General features: G+C 36.5%; 1 protein-coding gene across 1 annotated transcript; it reads left to right on the forward strand.

Annotated features, from left to right (window-relative positions):
* The first annotated feature begins 2,591 nt into the window (after nucleotides 1–2,591).
* On the forward strand, nucleotides 2,592–3,042 carry LOC115525740 (ELL-associated factor 2-like). The gene is given in 2 exon segments (XM_032595049.1): nucleotides 2,592–2,667; nucleotides 2,670–3,042. Coding segments are annotated over 2 exon segments (432 nt in total). The 5' UTR covers nucleotides 2,592–2,606; the 3' UTR covers nucleotides 3,041–3,042.
* Nucleotides 3,043–16,206: the final 13,164 nt, after the last annotated feature.

Consider the following 16,206-nt stretch of genomic DNA (forward strand, 5'->3'; position numbering starts at 1 on the left):
AACATTTGCACAATGCTGAAAAATACTCCTTTCTTGAATTTTCACTTCCTTTTTCATACCTTTAATAATTCCGTCCCCTCTTACCCAAATCCTTTCATTCTTGTACAGTTTTCCCTTAGCTTCAGCAAACTGACTTTTTCTCAAAGTTGTATATTTTCAGCTCCCAACCAGCTAAACTTCATCAGCATCAGTCATTTCTATCCTCAGAATGTGGTTCTCTGGTAGAACCACTGGTAAAGAGTTTTTAGATGAATCCCACAAGAAATGAGGTTCTATTGATCAAAAAAAAAAATGATGAACATGAAAATAGCACTATGTTCCAAGTACTCTATTAGTTTCCAAGAATATGAAGTCAGGTTTAGAGACAGATTCCATTCTCCAAGATACAAACATTTAAACATATAGTAACAGTGACTGATGATAAGGGTAATAATAGAATTGCACCATAGAAACATGAGTGGAGAAAAAACTACCATAAGGAGGTCAAACAAGATTTATAGATGATGTGGCAATAGAAAAATTCTAGAATGGGGAGAAGTTTACCCCATAGAAAAGCAGAACTTGGGCAGTGTAAACCAAGGAAGCACTGTGAGCAAAGACAGGGTGGTATGAACAAATGTCAATGTTTCCATCTGAAGAAGAAGCTAAAAGTGCGAAAACATCAAATTAGTCCTGCTATGAGATTTTATCTTAACCTTAAATATCAAACAAAACAACAATAACAAACTTTTTAAATTTACTTTTACTTTTTAATGTTTTTATTTATTTTTGAGAGAAAGAGGAGAGAATTCTAGTCGGGGGGGGGGGGGGCAGAAAGAGAGGGAAGGGAAGAATCCCAAGCAGAACCCACACTGTCAGTGCAGAGCCCTCCTAGGGCTCAAACCCACAAACCACGAGATCATGACCTGAGCTGAAATCAAGAGTTGGACGCTTAACCAAGAGCCACCCAGGCACCCCAATAATAATAAAATTTGATTTTGGATTAGACAAAGTATGTTCTGTATATATTAAAATATCAGTGGATTAATCCACTTTATTCAAGATTACCTGTTGGTTGACTGTTCTACCAAATGCTTGACTAGCCATTGAGCATGCGATGATGAATAAAGTACACACAATACCTGACACAGACAGTTTATCATCTAGTGGAGAAACAGACATTGAATAACATCAGATAGATAATGTATAGTTTCTAATGCGGTAAGTAGTTTAATAATGCAGTGAATGAAAGAGATGTTTCAGCATAACATTTGCTGGGATTGGTGAACAAGGTCAAGAGAAAAATTCAACCCAGGAATGAATACATACAAAATAAGCAGAGGGGATAAAAGTAGAAACTGTCAAGTGTTTAATTTAAAAAAGAGACAAACATCTGCTTTGGCAAGAGGCTATTGAAAAGGGTTTGAAACATTATATTTGGCTCAAAGTATAAATAGGATTACCCGTGTTGATGTTACTATTCGTTTTAAATTAGTTCAGTGGGTTCCCTAAAATAACAAAGATCCAAATTGTGAGTGTGATATTCCTCCTCATTTTGTTTTATAGATTTATCTGATACATGCAGTTTGCTTCTAAATATATTTTAAAGATATTAATAAACTAAAATATTCACAAAGATGGATGCCCAAGACCTGCAAATCATGCTGTATGTAGTAATGGGAAACAAAAGAAAAAAAATGCTCCACACCTGGAAGTGGAATGGAATGGTTATAAGAGCTACATCAGACATTATTTTCAGTCCAGCCCTTTCAAGTACTGCCATACCTTTTGGAGCAATTGATTTAATTTCTCTAAGCCTTAATTTGGTTATCTTTATTGGAGAGAAAAATATAACCGATTTCTGGGGCACCTGGATAACTTAGTCGGTTAGGCATCTAACTCTTGATTTTGGCTCTGTATCTCAAGGTTCTTGAGCCCCGAGTATGGCTCCACACGGACAATGCGGATCCCTGTCTCTCTCTCTCTCGCTCTCTCTCTCTTCCCTGCCTCCCGCTTGCTTGCTGTCTCTGAAAATCAACAAACTTTTAAAACAATGTGTATGTGTGTGTGTGTGTGTGTGTGTGTGTGTGTGTGTGTGTGTATATAAATATAAAACACCTATTTCTTATGTTATTGTGAAGATTAAATAATATAATACATGTAATATGTTCAGAATAATACCTGTCATGTAGTACATGTTTGACAAATGTTAGCCAGTGTATATTTGATGTCTGCTAATTCTGATAACATACTATGCTTTCCTAATCTTCAACTTGTTGTACTTCCCTGGCCTCATTCTTTAGGAAACTGTTCTTCTTCCACTGCAATCCTATAATTCTTGTGGAGCTCCCAACCAAAGCACCCATCTTCCAGATGATGGAGGTGGCCTTGCACCCCAAGCCTAAAGAACCATAATGCTGCATCACCTTGGCCAAAGATTGGTAATGGATCATTATGTGAATGTAGCTGGCCAGTTAGAATCCTTCCCTGTTGTTTTTATGTGCTAAGCTGCAGGAAACTTTCTCACATTTCAGACTGTCACGGTGTGCTTCAGAGCTAGAGAGGCCATGTCTGTTATCACATATATCATATTGCATATGTATCATATAGAGCAACAGAAGCAACAAATGCGGAATTTAGCTAGGACTCCTAATCTTATAAAACATTCCCCTTCTGAAGATGGACTGTCCTAGCATCTCCAATGGAAGATTTTGAAAGAGAACTGAAGGCAGAAGCTAGTCTAATGGACTACATAAGTAGTCGTGATAGTTCATCTGATTCTAAAAGTTCATCATCTTCAGGTAGTGAGGATAGTTCCAGTGACTCAGACAATGAAGACTACAGGTCCTCTCCTTCTGAGCCAGGAAATTGTATCTCAGGACATCCTGTCATGTCTGCCATGCCACAGTGCAGGATTCCTGATATGGATGCTGGCCTGAATAGATCTCATGAGAACAGTGGCCTTCTGATGAGTACTTTAAGAAATGATTTGCAGCTGAATGAATCAGGAAGTGACAGTGATGATGGAAGAAACTTTCAGAAACTTACATCCCACATGTAAGACGTGGGATAATTTATTTTATACTAAGAGTAAAAATTTCTAAGACTGAAGAAAGTGTCTCTTAACTTTTGATAATAAAAGAAATTAAATTTGATTCAGAACAACAACAACAACAAAAATGGCACCGGGCACATATGGAGCCCTGCATACAGCAGGTGCAAGGAAGTGTGGGCCTCTCTCTTCTCAACCTAACCCCAACACCTGAGTAAATGAAGCCAACACCTTAACAGAAGTAAAAGTGAGAGATGGGGAGAGTCATGATGAGAAACAGTTCAAGCCCAATCTCTTAGAGACCCAAAGCTTCTCTGGCCCTTGTAGTTTTTCCTTCATTTATGGGAAAATCACCAGTGTCCTGGCAATAAATTTCTGTGTGCTGCTTAAGTCAGTTTGGACTGGGTTTCTTTTACTTGAAACTGAAATTGTTCAAACTACTACTGTTGTCATATAATGGCTATTGGTGAATGGCTACTGAGCATGATACTTAGGAACTAATAACTTTTTCAGTAAATATTTTGAAATGAATTGAGTGATTTTTTTTCATATTGATGAGTTGGAAGCTGTTTTCTGCATTAATATATGATTATCAAGGATGAAACAAAGTATATTCAGAATTAATTAAAATTCAGGATCAGAATGTATTGGAAAAAAATAGCATAGGAGAAATAGTCGAGTCTTTCAGGTGAAATGGACTTAAATTCAAACCCCCTTTTATCACTTATTAGTTGTGTGGCCTTGGGAAGAGCCCTTAATTTCTGAGATCAATTCTCCCTGTAAAATAAAGAAAATCAGTACTTTGATATAATGTTATTGTATTGGCATAAATATTTAGTATCCTATACCTTCTCCAACTATCATGAATCTAGGTTCTTTGATTGTATAATCATTTTTTGCATAAGATACAACATACTAATGTTACAAAGCCATATTATAAAAAAATGAAATAAATTCAAAAGACCATCTAGTAAATTCCAACTATACTTTTATTTCAAAAGTTTCTAGAGAAAATTTAATTTGGTGTGCATTATTTTTAGTATTTTTAAGTAACTCTTTTCAATGAATAGAATGCCATTTAATACATGTTAACACTCTTTTAGAAAAATTGTAATGCATACCTTGGCAAGCTTTGTTTTGTTTGTTTTATTTTAGAGAGAGAGTGCGCATGAGCGGGGGAGAGGAGCAGAGGGAGAGAGACAGAAACTTAAGCAGGTTCCATGCTTAGCATGGAGCCTGATCTGGGTCTCCATGTCATGATCGTGAGACTGTGACCTGAGCTGAAATCAAGAGTTGGGCACTGAACCAACTGAACATGGCAAGCTTTAATTATTGACTAACTACACTGACTTTTCTGGTAATGACTCATGAGTTATTTCCATACCCCAATTTTTAAGTGTATTTCATTGATAACAATTTTCTTTGTATATTTTAGTATTCTTAGTGAAGTTCTTTGCATAGCCAATAATCGGGGTAGTAAAGCTTCAATCACAGAATCACTGCAGCCCTTGCCTTCTTTTGAATGCTTATCTTTCCTGATAATCAAGGGTATTATTTCCCATAGGCAGCCTCGTACATCTATGACATATTAGAAACTGTCTTTAAAAATCATTTTCCATTACCAAGGGAGTTTGGGATAATGGAATGTGTAGTCACTTTCAATTTGTGTCAAATTTTCTGATGCATTTGTACCACCAACATTTTATCAGCTTGTCACTAGAACAAATGAAGTTGCAAATTGCATTGACTTTTTTTCATGAAATCTTTGAAACTGTTTATTTTTAACATGACTTCTCTCCTTTTTATTTCTGTAGTGTAGCAGGCTTGATTTTCAACTTTCAGGGTCTTTGTCACTTAGTGAGTATGGCATTCGGGAGCAATAATTTCCTGGGGCCTTGAAGGTTTTGGGAGAAAAGATTCAGGCATATAGGGCATATTAAAGCTAAATGCAGATTGAAGCAATAAGCATAGAACAATTTGATGAACTACCTGTAGGCAGGAGTGGAGAATTTCTGACACATCAGGAAAGCCATTATGTCCTGTTATGTTCAATAGCCCAGTTGGCCTAAAAGGTTACGGGTGATGTATGTTTTCATTATCTCCTATGAGCTGGATGTCTCAGAAGACCCCAGATGGCTTATTGTGGCTGCGGTTCTCTTCATTTGCACTATAGCAACCTCTGTCGCATCACACCAATATGTTTGTGAGGGTCAGTTTGCTTTGAGGAATATTGTCCCGTGATCTCTGTAATATTCTTCTCCCTGAAAATCTGCAAGGAGTTACTGCCTGGAGAATAACTGAAAGCTCTTCAAAAACACATCTTGATTTCCTGAGTGTCATCTGTCACTGTAAAAGCAATAATAGCAATAAAACATCAATGACATTAGTTATCGTTTGTTGAACATACATTATGTACCAGGCATGCCTTACATACAGTACTTCATTATATGTTCTTTAACATATCCTGTTAAACCAGGTGTCATGATTTATATTTCACATATAAAAAAATAAGATGACATTAAGAAAGTAACTTGTCTAAAACTTGTCCTAGATGCATTAGAGATAGCATTCAAACCACAGGTCTCCCTGACTCTAGAAAATTCTTAACAACTGCAGATCATATTTAGTTCAGCATGAAGAAGCTCACAGTCTAGTTAAAGAGAAAAATATATGTAAATGATACCTATCATACAATAATTTCATTTAAAAAGCATGTGTGTTTAAAGGGCAAGGGAAACAATATGTATTAAGAGCTGTTTATACGTATACTTAGGGGAAGTAATTAAATCTAAGGAAGGGATCAGAAAATCCATAGAAAAGAGTAATTTAGCATTGGAGACACAGTACCATAAGAACTGGAACCAGTCAGTGTTTAAGCAAAGGCCCAGAATAAGCCCTGAAATTACAATGTGTTGGGGGAGCAGTAAAAAAGTCACGGGTGGCATAGGAATTGAAACACTCAAATGTCTACACCTGTCTATATAAGCATAGGAAAAACTAAAGGTGCAGAAGATCAGACTTAAGATGAGAGAGAACAGGAGAGACTGAAGGAAGACTTTCTCTGTTTTTTTTTTAAGTGAAGTCAATGAAAATATAAATTTATGAGAGACCTTTTTAAAAAAAAATTTTAACATTTATTCAATTCTGAAAGATGAAGAGAGAGAGCATGAGCAGGGGAGGGGCACAGAGAGAGGGAGACAGAGGGAGACACAGGATCGGAAGGAGGCTCCAGACTCTGAGCTGTCAGCACAGAGCCTGACGTGGGGCTTGAATTCACAGACCAAGAGATCATGACCTGAGCTGAAGTCAGACCCTTAACCAACTGAGCCACCCAGGTGCCCCAGAGAGACCTTTATTTTTAAAATAAAATGCGAAGATTGATACCTGTCTTACCTATGATGTGGGATTATTATAACATTGAAACAATTATTATATACATAAAAGCAGGTGTTTTAGGATATGCAGCTTGCCTGTCTTGGCCATGACTGTCTCCTGTCATCTTGAAATTTTTTTTTTCATTTTTTTTCCAAAAGGAAATTAGATGAAATGAATAAGCCAAGCTGTATTCATTTTAATGTTTCATATTTACTAACATTTCTTTGTATACTCATTCAAGAAACATTCCACATGGAGTAAAAATGAGGCAGAGGAGACCCCAGTATCTCTGGGGCACAAACTATTTATATAAAAGCCTCTCCTTAACTAGTAAAGTCAATTTTGCAGAAATGTCCAGTGCAAACATCATGGTATTTAATAAATAGATGGAATGTCCTTTAAGATGAATCCAATATTAAGTTTGGTCTTCTGCTACAAACAAGTATTCCTTCACTTAAAATGACCTTGTGTCATATGTGTAAAAAGTTTGCTCTAATACAATGGGACTAATCCATTTGTCTTAGAAAGCCATGCGTTTGTTTTAGAAGAAGAATTTCTCTTTCATTACATAGGCTATTATTTGCTTTGTCAAATCCCTCTTGGCCTTGAGCACACTCTAGAAATAGGGATTCTTTAGAATTGCTGATAAGGATGTTCTACTAAATATTACCCTTTATAAATCTTTGAGGAGGCTCAGGAATTGGTGAAGCAATCTAAAGATTTATATAAGGAGACGTACAAATCTAGCCAAATGAGGACACATCTGGGATGTATCTGGGTCTACCCTCTCAAGGGCCTGTGCTATATAATGCTGATTCCTTTTTTTTTTTTTTTTTTATTTTGGAAAGGCAACAATACATATGTACTCCTTTAACTTTTTAACATCTTTGTTGATGTCTAATTGATACATAATGAACTGTACATATTTAAAGCATATGCTTTCATAGTTTTGATGTATGTATATATCCATGACACCATCACTACAATCAAGATAATGAGCACATCCATCACCCCCAAAAGTTTCCTCTTGCCTATTATTTCTTCCCAACCCTTGGTGTCCCATCCTCACGACACCTGATCTGCTTTCTATCATAATTCATTTCCATTTTCTATAATTCTATAGATTCTATAATTTTCTATAATTTTATATAAATGGAATCATACAGCATATTGTCTAACTTATTTCACCTCAGCATAATTATTTGAATATTTATCCATATTATAGCATACATGGGTAGTTTATTCCTTTTTATTTCTGGAGTAGTAATTGTATTGTATGAGTATATCAGAGTTTGTTCATCCATTCTCCTTTGGCAAGTATAACTCCCTTGAACTTAATGTACCCTTCGTGATCTTTTCTTTCATGTCTCTGATATTATAAATTCTTTGTGAAAAAGTATTTCAAAAGCTAGGTTCTCCACTGTCTCTTAATCATAGAGAGGAAAGAAGTACCTTAAGGATACACAGGGGTATAATTACAATATTTATGATGATGATAATTAATAATAATATAATAATAATAATAATAATAATAATAATAATGTGCTTTTAATATGCATAGCACCAGATGAAGCTTGTTGCTGTTTCCTAAGCTGGGAAACTCCCTGTTATGGGAATCCTGTTATGGGAGCATCTTAAGCTGGACTAACAACTCCCCTGTTTTATTTTAAATTCTTTTACAAAGCAACCCATGAGTTATGAAGATGTGACTAAAACTATTATGATTAAATTTAATCATTCACTTAATATATTTTGAGGGCCTACTATATTTCAGGCACAGGACTAGGAAAAAGGGATTCAAAAGTAACAAAAGACACATGCTTCTTCTTTCATATTCAAAAGTGGATTTATTGTATGCATAATAAGTTGAAGCATATATACAGGCCCCTCCAAATCCCTGGCTTTGGCAGTATGTTCACATGGTCACTTATTTTAGAGAGGTTGCAAAATTCATCTGTTTTATTTTAATGCACTGATAAGAACCTCTATCTCTTTATACCACAGCTTTCCTACTACACACTTTTCCCAAGAAGAGTAGCATTGGAATTGTCAGGACATTTTGGAGATCCAGCAAAGGGTAGTTGGTGTTGAGAAGTAGATAGATAGAAACATATATATATATATATACATACTTACAAACATACGTACTGCATATGTATAGTTAGCATATGGTTAGCATGTAGTAGCACAGATACATGTGGTTCACAGTTAGTTCTGTGTATATTAATTTAGGACTAGTCACCCCAGGTGAGAAATGGTATGTAGAAATCCTACTGCCCACTCTGCCACCTCACTGGGTTCCATGATCAAAAGGTGCCTATCTATAAACTGTTACACAGTATAAAGTTGTCTAGTGGTGCTACTGCTGGAATGATGTGGATGGTGGAAGAGCAATTAGAATTGAAATGGTTAGACCCAGAAGTTGTGTGTGTGTGTGTGTGTGTGTGTGTGTGTGTGTGTGTAGAGACAAGGGTTGGGGGGAGGAGAAAGGGAGAAAGATGTTAGGCTGATTGATTGGTAAAACTATAATGTTATTTCTCTGTGTATAGGATATTTGTACTATTTGTCAACTTTCAGTATTTTATTTTGATGTGATTTATTTTCTCATTTTATTTTTTTAAAGTTCATTTTGAGAGAGAGAGAGAGAGAGAGAGAGCACACATATGTGAGTGGGGCAGGGGCAGAGAGAGAGGCAGAGAAAGAGGGAGAGAGAGAATCTCAAGCTGATTCCACACTATCAGGGCAGAGCCCAACACAGTGGCTTAAACTCACTAATTGTGAGATCATGACCTGAGCAGAAATCAAGAGTTGGATGCTTAAACAACTGAGCCATTCAGGCACCCCTATTTTCTCATTTTAAATAAATGTTAACATGTGACTTTGATTTTCTATTTCTTATTTTGGATTATATTTATTTGAGTCCTCCCCCAACTTATATATACTTGAGGCAACACAAAAGTAGAATCCATTGCTGTTTATATGTTACAGTTCATCAGGAACAGGCCAATAAGCATACATTTAAAATACAAGGTTATAAAGGTTAGATAAAAGAACTTCAAGGAATGTACAGGACAGGAATAAATTCTTACTTGGAAGGATAGAATTCTTGGAGAAAGTGGTGTTAAAGCTGAGATGTAGTGTAAGTTGACCAAAGATATATATGTCCTATGTGTCCCTGTACCTGTGTGTGGGGTAGGAGAGAAAGATAGGAGGGTGTTGATAGATGTTTTACTTTTCCCTTAGACATACAGAGTTTTAAAATATGTGGGTGGGTGACATAAGATCAAATTTTACAGATTTTTAAACATATATTTTATATACAGTGCGTACATACATTTTATAGTTAATCCTGAGGCACATGAGTGAAGAAATGCCAAGACTTTAGGCAGAGAGACCATATTTGATTATGTGTCTTCCAAAACTGTATTTCTTTCCTCTAAGGCAGATGTTCTTAATTCTCTAGAGGCAGTTGTCAAGGAGCAGTTTTCAAACACAGTGGCATTTAGTGAAGGAAGGCTCCTTAAAGTAGTGAATAGTATCTGGGATTCCATTTTAAACACTAATACAATGTAGGCCCCACCCACTTAATCAATGTTTGTTATAGGGAGAGGATCAGAAATAATGGGCTGATGTGTCCATTTTCTACTATTTAATTTGCTTTGCCAACTTGACAAATTATTTCTGTCCTCTAAACTTCAGTTTCCTTATGTTCACAATAGGGGTAAAAATCCCTACCTTATAGGTTGGTTTGACAACAAGAGGACATAATAAGATAATCCAGGAGAGAAGTGCCTAGCATAAAATAAATGTTAAGTAAGTTTCAAACGAATATGCACTTTAAAAGTTCTACCATTTTAGGATTAAAAATTTAATTGTAAGATTGGAAATCATAAAACTCCTGGAAGAAAACAAAGACAGTAAGCTCTTTGAGATAGGTCTTTGCTATAGTTTTTTGGGTCTGTTCCTGAGGCAAGAACAACGAAAGCAAAAATAAACCAAAGGGACTGCTTCAAACTCAAATCTTTTGGACAGCAAAGGAAATCATCCACAAAACAGAAAGGCAGTCTCCTGAATGGGAGAAGATATTTGTAAATGATATGTATGATAAGGGGTTAGTTTCCAAAATGTATAAAGAACTTGCACAACTCAAAATAGGTAGGTAGGTAGGTAGGTAGGTAGGTAGGTAGGTAGGTAGGTAATGATAGAGATAGAGATATATCTAAACAAACAAACAAACAGTCCAATTAAAGATGGGCAGAGGTGGGGCGCCTGTGTGGTTCAGTCGGTTGAGCGACAGATTTTGGCTCAGATCATGATCTCACTGTTCATGGATTCAAGCCCCATATTGGGCTCTGTGCTGACAGCTCAGAGCCTGGAGCCTACTTTGGATTCTGTGTCTCCCTCTCTGTCTGCCCCTCCCCTGCTCATGCTCTGTCTCTCTCTCTCTCTCTCTCTCTCTCTCTCTCTCTCAAAAATAAACATTAAAAAAATTATTAAAAAAATGGGCAGAGAACCTTAATAGACATTTCTCCAAAGACATAAAGAAGGCGAACAGAAACATGAAGAGATGCTCAATGTCACTCATCATCAAGGAAAAGCAAATCAAAAACGAAATATCACTTCACACCTGTAAGAATGGGTATTATAAAAATACAAGAAATTAGTGCTGGCAAGGATGTGGACAAAAGGGAACCCTCCTGCACTGTTGGTGAGAATGTAAATTGGTGCAGCAATTATAGAAAACAATATGGAAGTTCCTCAATTAAAAGTATAACTACTCTATGATCCAGCAATTTTATTTCTGGATATTTATCTGAAGAAAATGAAAATACTAATTAGAAAAGATAGGTGCACCCCTGTGTTCACTGAAGCATTATTTACAATAGCCAACATATGAAAGCAACCTAAATGACCCATTGATAGGAAATGGATAAAGATACATATACACACGCACACATATATAATACACATATACACAATGAAATATTGCAACGGAATATTCCTTAGCCAAGAAAAGAATGAAATCTTGCCATTTGTAAAACATGGATAATAATAGAGGGCATTATGCTAAGGGCAGCAAGTCAGAGAAATCACTATTGACAGTGACAGATGAATATGAAGACCACAGTGATATGGAACATTCATATGAACTCAGTTTCTCAAATGAATCTAAGATAATGGTACCATCATCTTGTACAAAGTATGGTCTCTATCATTTTAGAAAGAGGTGTATCATCTTTGAATATTAAGTAAATATTAGGGTATTCTCAGAGGGATATAAAATAAGCTTTCAGTGACCTGTTAAAGTTACTCTTTTAGTGGACTTCTGAGCATTATTCAATTTTTTATTAAGTGAATTAATTCAAAGAGACATTATACATGTAGGGGGAAAAAAAAAAGAAAAAAAGTACCTCATCAAGAATATAAGAGAGGAGCTATTGACAGTATCTCATTATAAAATGATAGAACTTTTCTTTTTTTAACTAAACTGTAGTTGACATATAATATTATATTATATTCAGGTATATAACATAGTGATTCAAAATTTATATATATTATGAAGTGATCACCGTAATAAATCTAGCCACCATCTGTCACCAAACACACTGACTGTATTCCCTATGTTGTACATTATATCCCTGTGACTTACTTATTTTATAACTGGAAGTCTGTACCTTTTAATACCCATCACATATTTCACCCAGCACCCAACCCCTCTCTTCTGGCAACCACCAGATAGTTCTCTGCACCTAGAAATCTTCTTCTGTTTTGTTTGCTTTGTTCTTTATAGATTACACATATAAGTGAAAGCATGTGGTATTTGTCTTTCTCTGACTTGCTGCCCTTAGCATAATGCCCTCTATTATTATCCATGTTTTACACGTGGCAAGACTTCATTCTTTTTCAGGAGTGTCCAAACTGGGCACTTGGCATGGATTATCTTGTTTAATTTCCATAACAGTAACTTGGGGTTGATATTATTATTTTCACTTTTGAAATGAAATACTTAGGCAGATTTGGAAACTAACTTTTTAAAAAGGATTCTTAGTTAAGAGGAGGGGGAGTGAACTTGTCTTTTCTAGGGCCCAGCTCTCAGGCTGATGGTCTCACCATGGCACAGCAACAAAGAAAGCTCTTGTTTTTAAAACAGAAGCTCAGCAACAGCCACATCCTCAAGTCGTTTTCCTCTTTGGAAAAAAAAAAAAAAGACAATATCCTCAAAGGCCAAAAGTATCTTATCTCTGTTCTTTCAGGATCTGCACCAGTTCTACCCAATAAGGTGACCCACATATGTAAAATTACATTTTCTAGTAGGTGCATTTTTAAAAAGTTAAAAGAAATAGGTAAAATTCACTATAATAAAATTCAACTCAATAAATATATACACAATATTATTACTTCAACATAAATATAAAATTATTACTGCAAATTCTTTTCATAGTATATTTTCAGAATCTGATGTGCATTTTATACTTGCAGCATATCTGATTAGCCACATTTCAGGTCCTCAGTAGCCATAGGGGCACTGGGACCTGCCTTACTGTGCAGCACAGATTGTATAGTTCTAGCTAGGACTAGTGATAAACTATCTCAAGCAGGGAAATTTTAGGCCTTATTCATTAAAATATCAACATGTCTACTGTCATTTCTTCTATATTGCTGACCTTCTTTTCAGCTCAGTGCTACATGAGGATCAATAACCTAGGTTTTAGAGTCAGGTTTCCATAAAACTCTGCTCTACCCCTTACTACGTATGAGTCCTTGAACAAGTTATTTGATGTCTTAGCCTCAGTTTTCTCGTTTACAAAATCGGGGAGAATGATGCCTAGCGCTCAAGTTAGATATAAGTTAGATATGTCTCCTGGCTCCATAAGTAGATGCTCTAAATGTTAAAATTTAATCTCATTTTCTTCTGTGTGAACTTGAACAGAGATTGAGTGCACTATTCATTTTTTTTAATTGTACTCTTTTTTTTTAAGGTTTATTTATTTTGAGAGACAGAGGGAGAAAGAGAGCACATGAGCAGGGGAGGGGCAGAGAGAGGGAGAGACAGAATCCTAAACAGGCCCCACATTTTCAGCACAAAGCCCTAGGTGAAGCTCAAACTCACGAACTGTGAGATCATGACCTGAGCTGAGATCAACATTTGGATGCTTCACTGACTGAACCACCCAGGCACCCCGAATGCACTATTCTTGACACAGATATTCTATATCGTTTACTGTTCTACATATGACACTCCTCCCTCCACCCTGGCTCCACCTCATTGCTGCACCCATAATCGTGAATATGGGTTAGTCAATCACTCACCCTCTGTGAGTAGGTAAAAATCGGTATGGGTTTCATACATGTTGTTGAATTTGTTGTTTCCTGATGTATTGGAGTTTCCTGCAGAATGACCTATGTGGGCTCGTTGGGATAATTTATAACCTTTTAGAAATCCCATTAACTCACTTACAGATGAATATTCTGTAGTACTGAGCTATTTAAGTATTTAAATTCTTTAAGGCCCATCTATCAACTAGAACAAAAGGAAACTATCGTCCTTCTACCCACGCTGTTCCTTCTTCCCAGGTGAAACAAGTTATTACAAGTCCCCACATACTTTCTCTTGGTTTCTACTGGTCCTAAGCTAATTGCATGAGTCACCTTGCTCAAATTCTAGAAAGTGCTGAAGGCCAATGTATGAGTCTCAAGATTTCTTCCCAACAATATATAGAAAATTCCTACTGAAGAAGCGGGAGCTCTGTGTTCAAATCTCAGCATGCTATTTATAGTGTTTCTCCCATTTCAACCTATCTGAGAAGGACCAGCTTCTTACTACTCTCTCCCAAAGCTGTTAAATCAGAATCAGGTGTTTATCCTCAAAGAGCTTATTATCCCTTTCTTAAAACCCAGTTTGGGGGGCGCCTGGGTGGCGCAGTCGGTTAAGCGTCCAACTTCAGCCAGGTCACGATCTCGCGGTCCGGGAGTTCGAGCCCCGCGTCAGGCTCTGGGCTGATGGCTCAGAGCCTGGAGCCTGTTTCCGATTCTGTGTCTCCCTCTCTCTCTGCCCCTCCCCTGTTCATGCTCTGTCTCTCTCTGTCCCAAAAATAAATAAACATTGAAAAAAAAAATTAAAAACCCAGTTTGGGGCACCTGGGTGGCTCAGTAAACCAACTGAGCATCTGACTCTTGATTTTGGCTCAGGTCGTGAAGTTGTGGTCCTGAGATGCAAGCCTGCATTTGGGCTCTGTGCAAGGCGTGAAGCCTGTTTAAGATTCTCTCTCCCTCTCCTTCTGTCCCTCCCCTGCTCACACTCCCTCTCTCTCTTTTAAAAAAATGAAAATTAAAAACAACCAGTGAGAGATGGGGTGGAGAATTCCAAGAAGAACTATCTCAATAATTTTCCTTTCTGAAAAAGATATGCTAAAGAAATCATACAGTTATTCTCAATGTGTAGTTTTGACTAATGCAAAATTGCCATTCTATTAATTGTAGCTTTTAACTCAAAGTATAGCAATATTCGCATTCTAGCTTTCATTTCCCAAAGAAAAACCCACATTTAGTGTAAGATTGTCTTATCCTCTCAATAATTTTTAATAACAAATAAAATTTAAGAAATATTCATTAAAATGTTACTATTGCTTGAATTCTGTATTTTAATATCAAATTAGTAAAACATGGTATTTATACATTTTATAAACAGGATCACTAAAGTGTGTGTGTGTATGTGTGTGTGTGTGCGCGCGCGTGCATGCAGGCACATGTGCGTGAATACACGTATATGTATGTATGTAATTTATGTGCTAGTCTAGTATTAAAAGGTTTGGCAGAAAATGAGAGAAATAGGAGTCTAAATAAGTCATACAAATATGACCATCCAAAATTCACCAAATATTTTATAATTCTTTTTAATTCTTACTCTTAGGTTGTGAACAAAATTGCTTTGCCATAATCTTGTCTTTTATATATGAGGAAGCTAAGGTCTTGAGCATTTATGTTGTTTTCTTGAGGATAAATTTTGGCCAAGAAAAGGATGTCACTTCACTCATACTACCACATCTGTTGAAAATTTATGATGCATTAATTAACAATTAACATGGCTAAACACCATTGTATAGATATTCACAAGACTTGCTTTGCTAAATAAAACCTTTTCCTTAGTTAGAGAGATAGTCTTATTTGTAAATATAAATGCATTTTTGAGGCTCTACACATCGGCTTCATCTCTTGGAGAGGTGATATTTGTTGTACTGGAGAGCATCATTTAATGTCAGCTTCTTAACTCTCTAATCAGGGCTCTACCACTTTTTGGCTGTATGACATTGGAACATTCCCTTCATATCTCTTATCTTCACTGTCTGCCAGAAAAGTAATTCTTTATTCCCTGACCTCTTCCTGACAGTATTATAAAGCACAAATAAATACGGTATTTGAATGTTTGCTGACAATATTGAGACCGTATACAAGCCATAGGGCATTCTTACCACTCCTTTGCTCACTGAGCTTGGTAACTCAGTGCTGCCCTGTGATGTAGACACAAGCCTTGGGAATAGATTGTCCTGGGTTAGAATCATTACTTTGACCTTCACTAGATCTGAAACCTTGCGGGGCGCGGGGTGGGGGGAGGGAGGTGGTGGCATTTAACTTTCTGAACCTCATTTTCTTCTTCTGTGAAATGGCTACTTTGAACTCTCAGCGTTCTTCTGAATATGATGGCTGCTGAGAAATGCACCTCAATCCCCTGAGGTTGATTAACATGGTAACTGAAAGAAACCCACTCTGTAAGTTATCTTTTGGCAAACTGCTATCACTTC

The sequence above is a fragment of the Lynx canadensis genome, chromosome D1 (assembly GCF_007474595.2).
Source record: "Lynx canadensis isolate LIC74 chromosome D1, mLynCan4.pri.v2, whole genome shotgun sequence".
NCBI classification, from domain to species: domain Eukaryota; kingdom Metazoa; phylum Chordata; class Mammalia; order Carnivora; family Felidae; genus Lynx; species Lynx canadensis.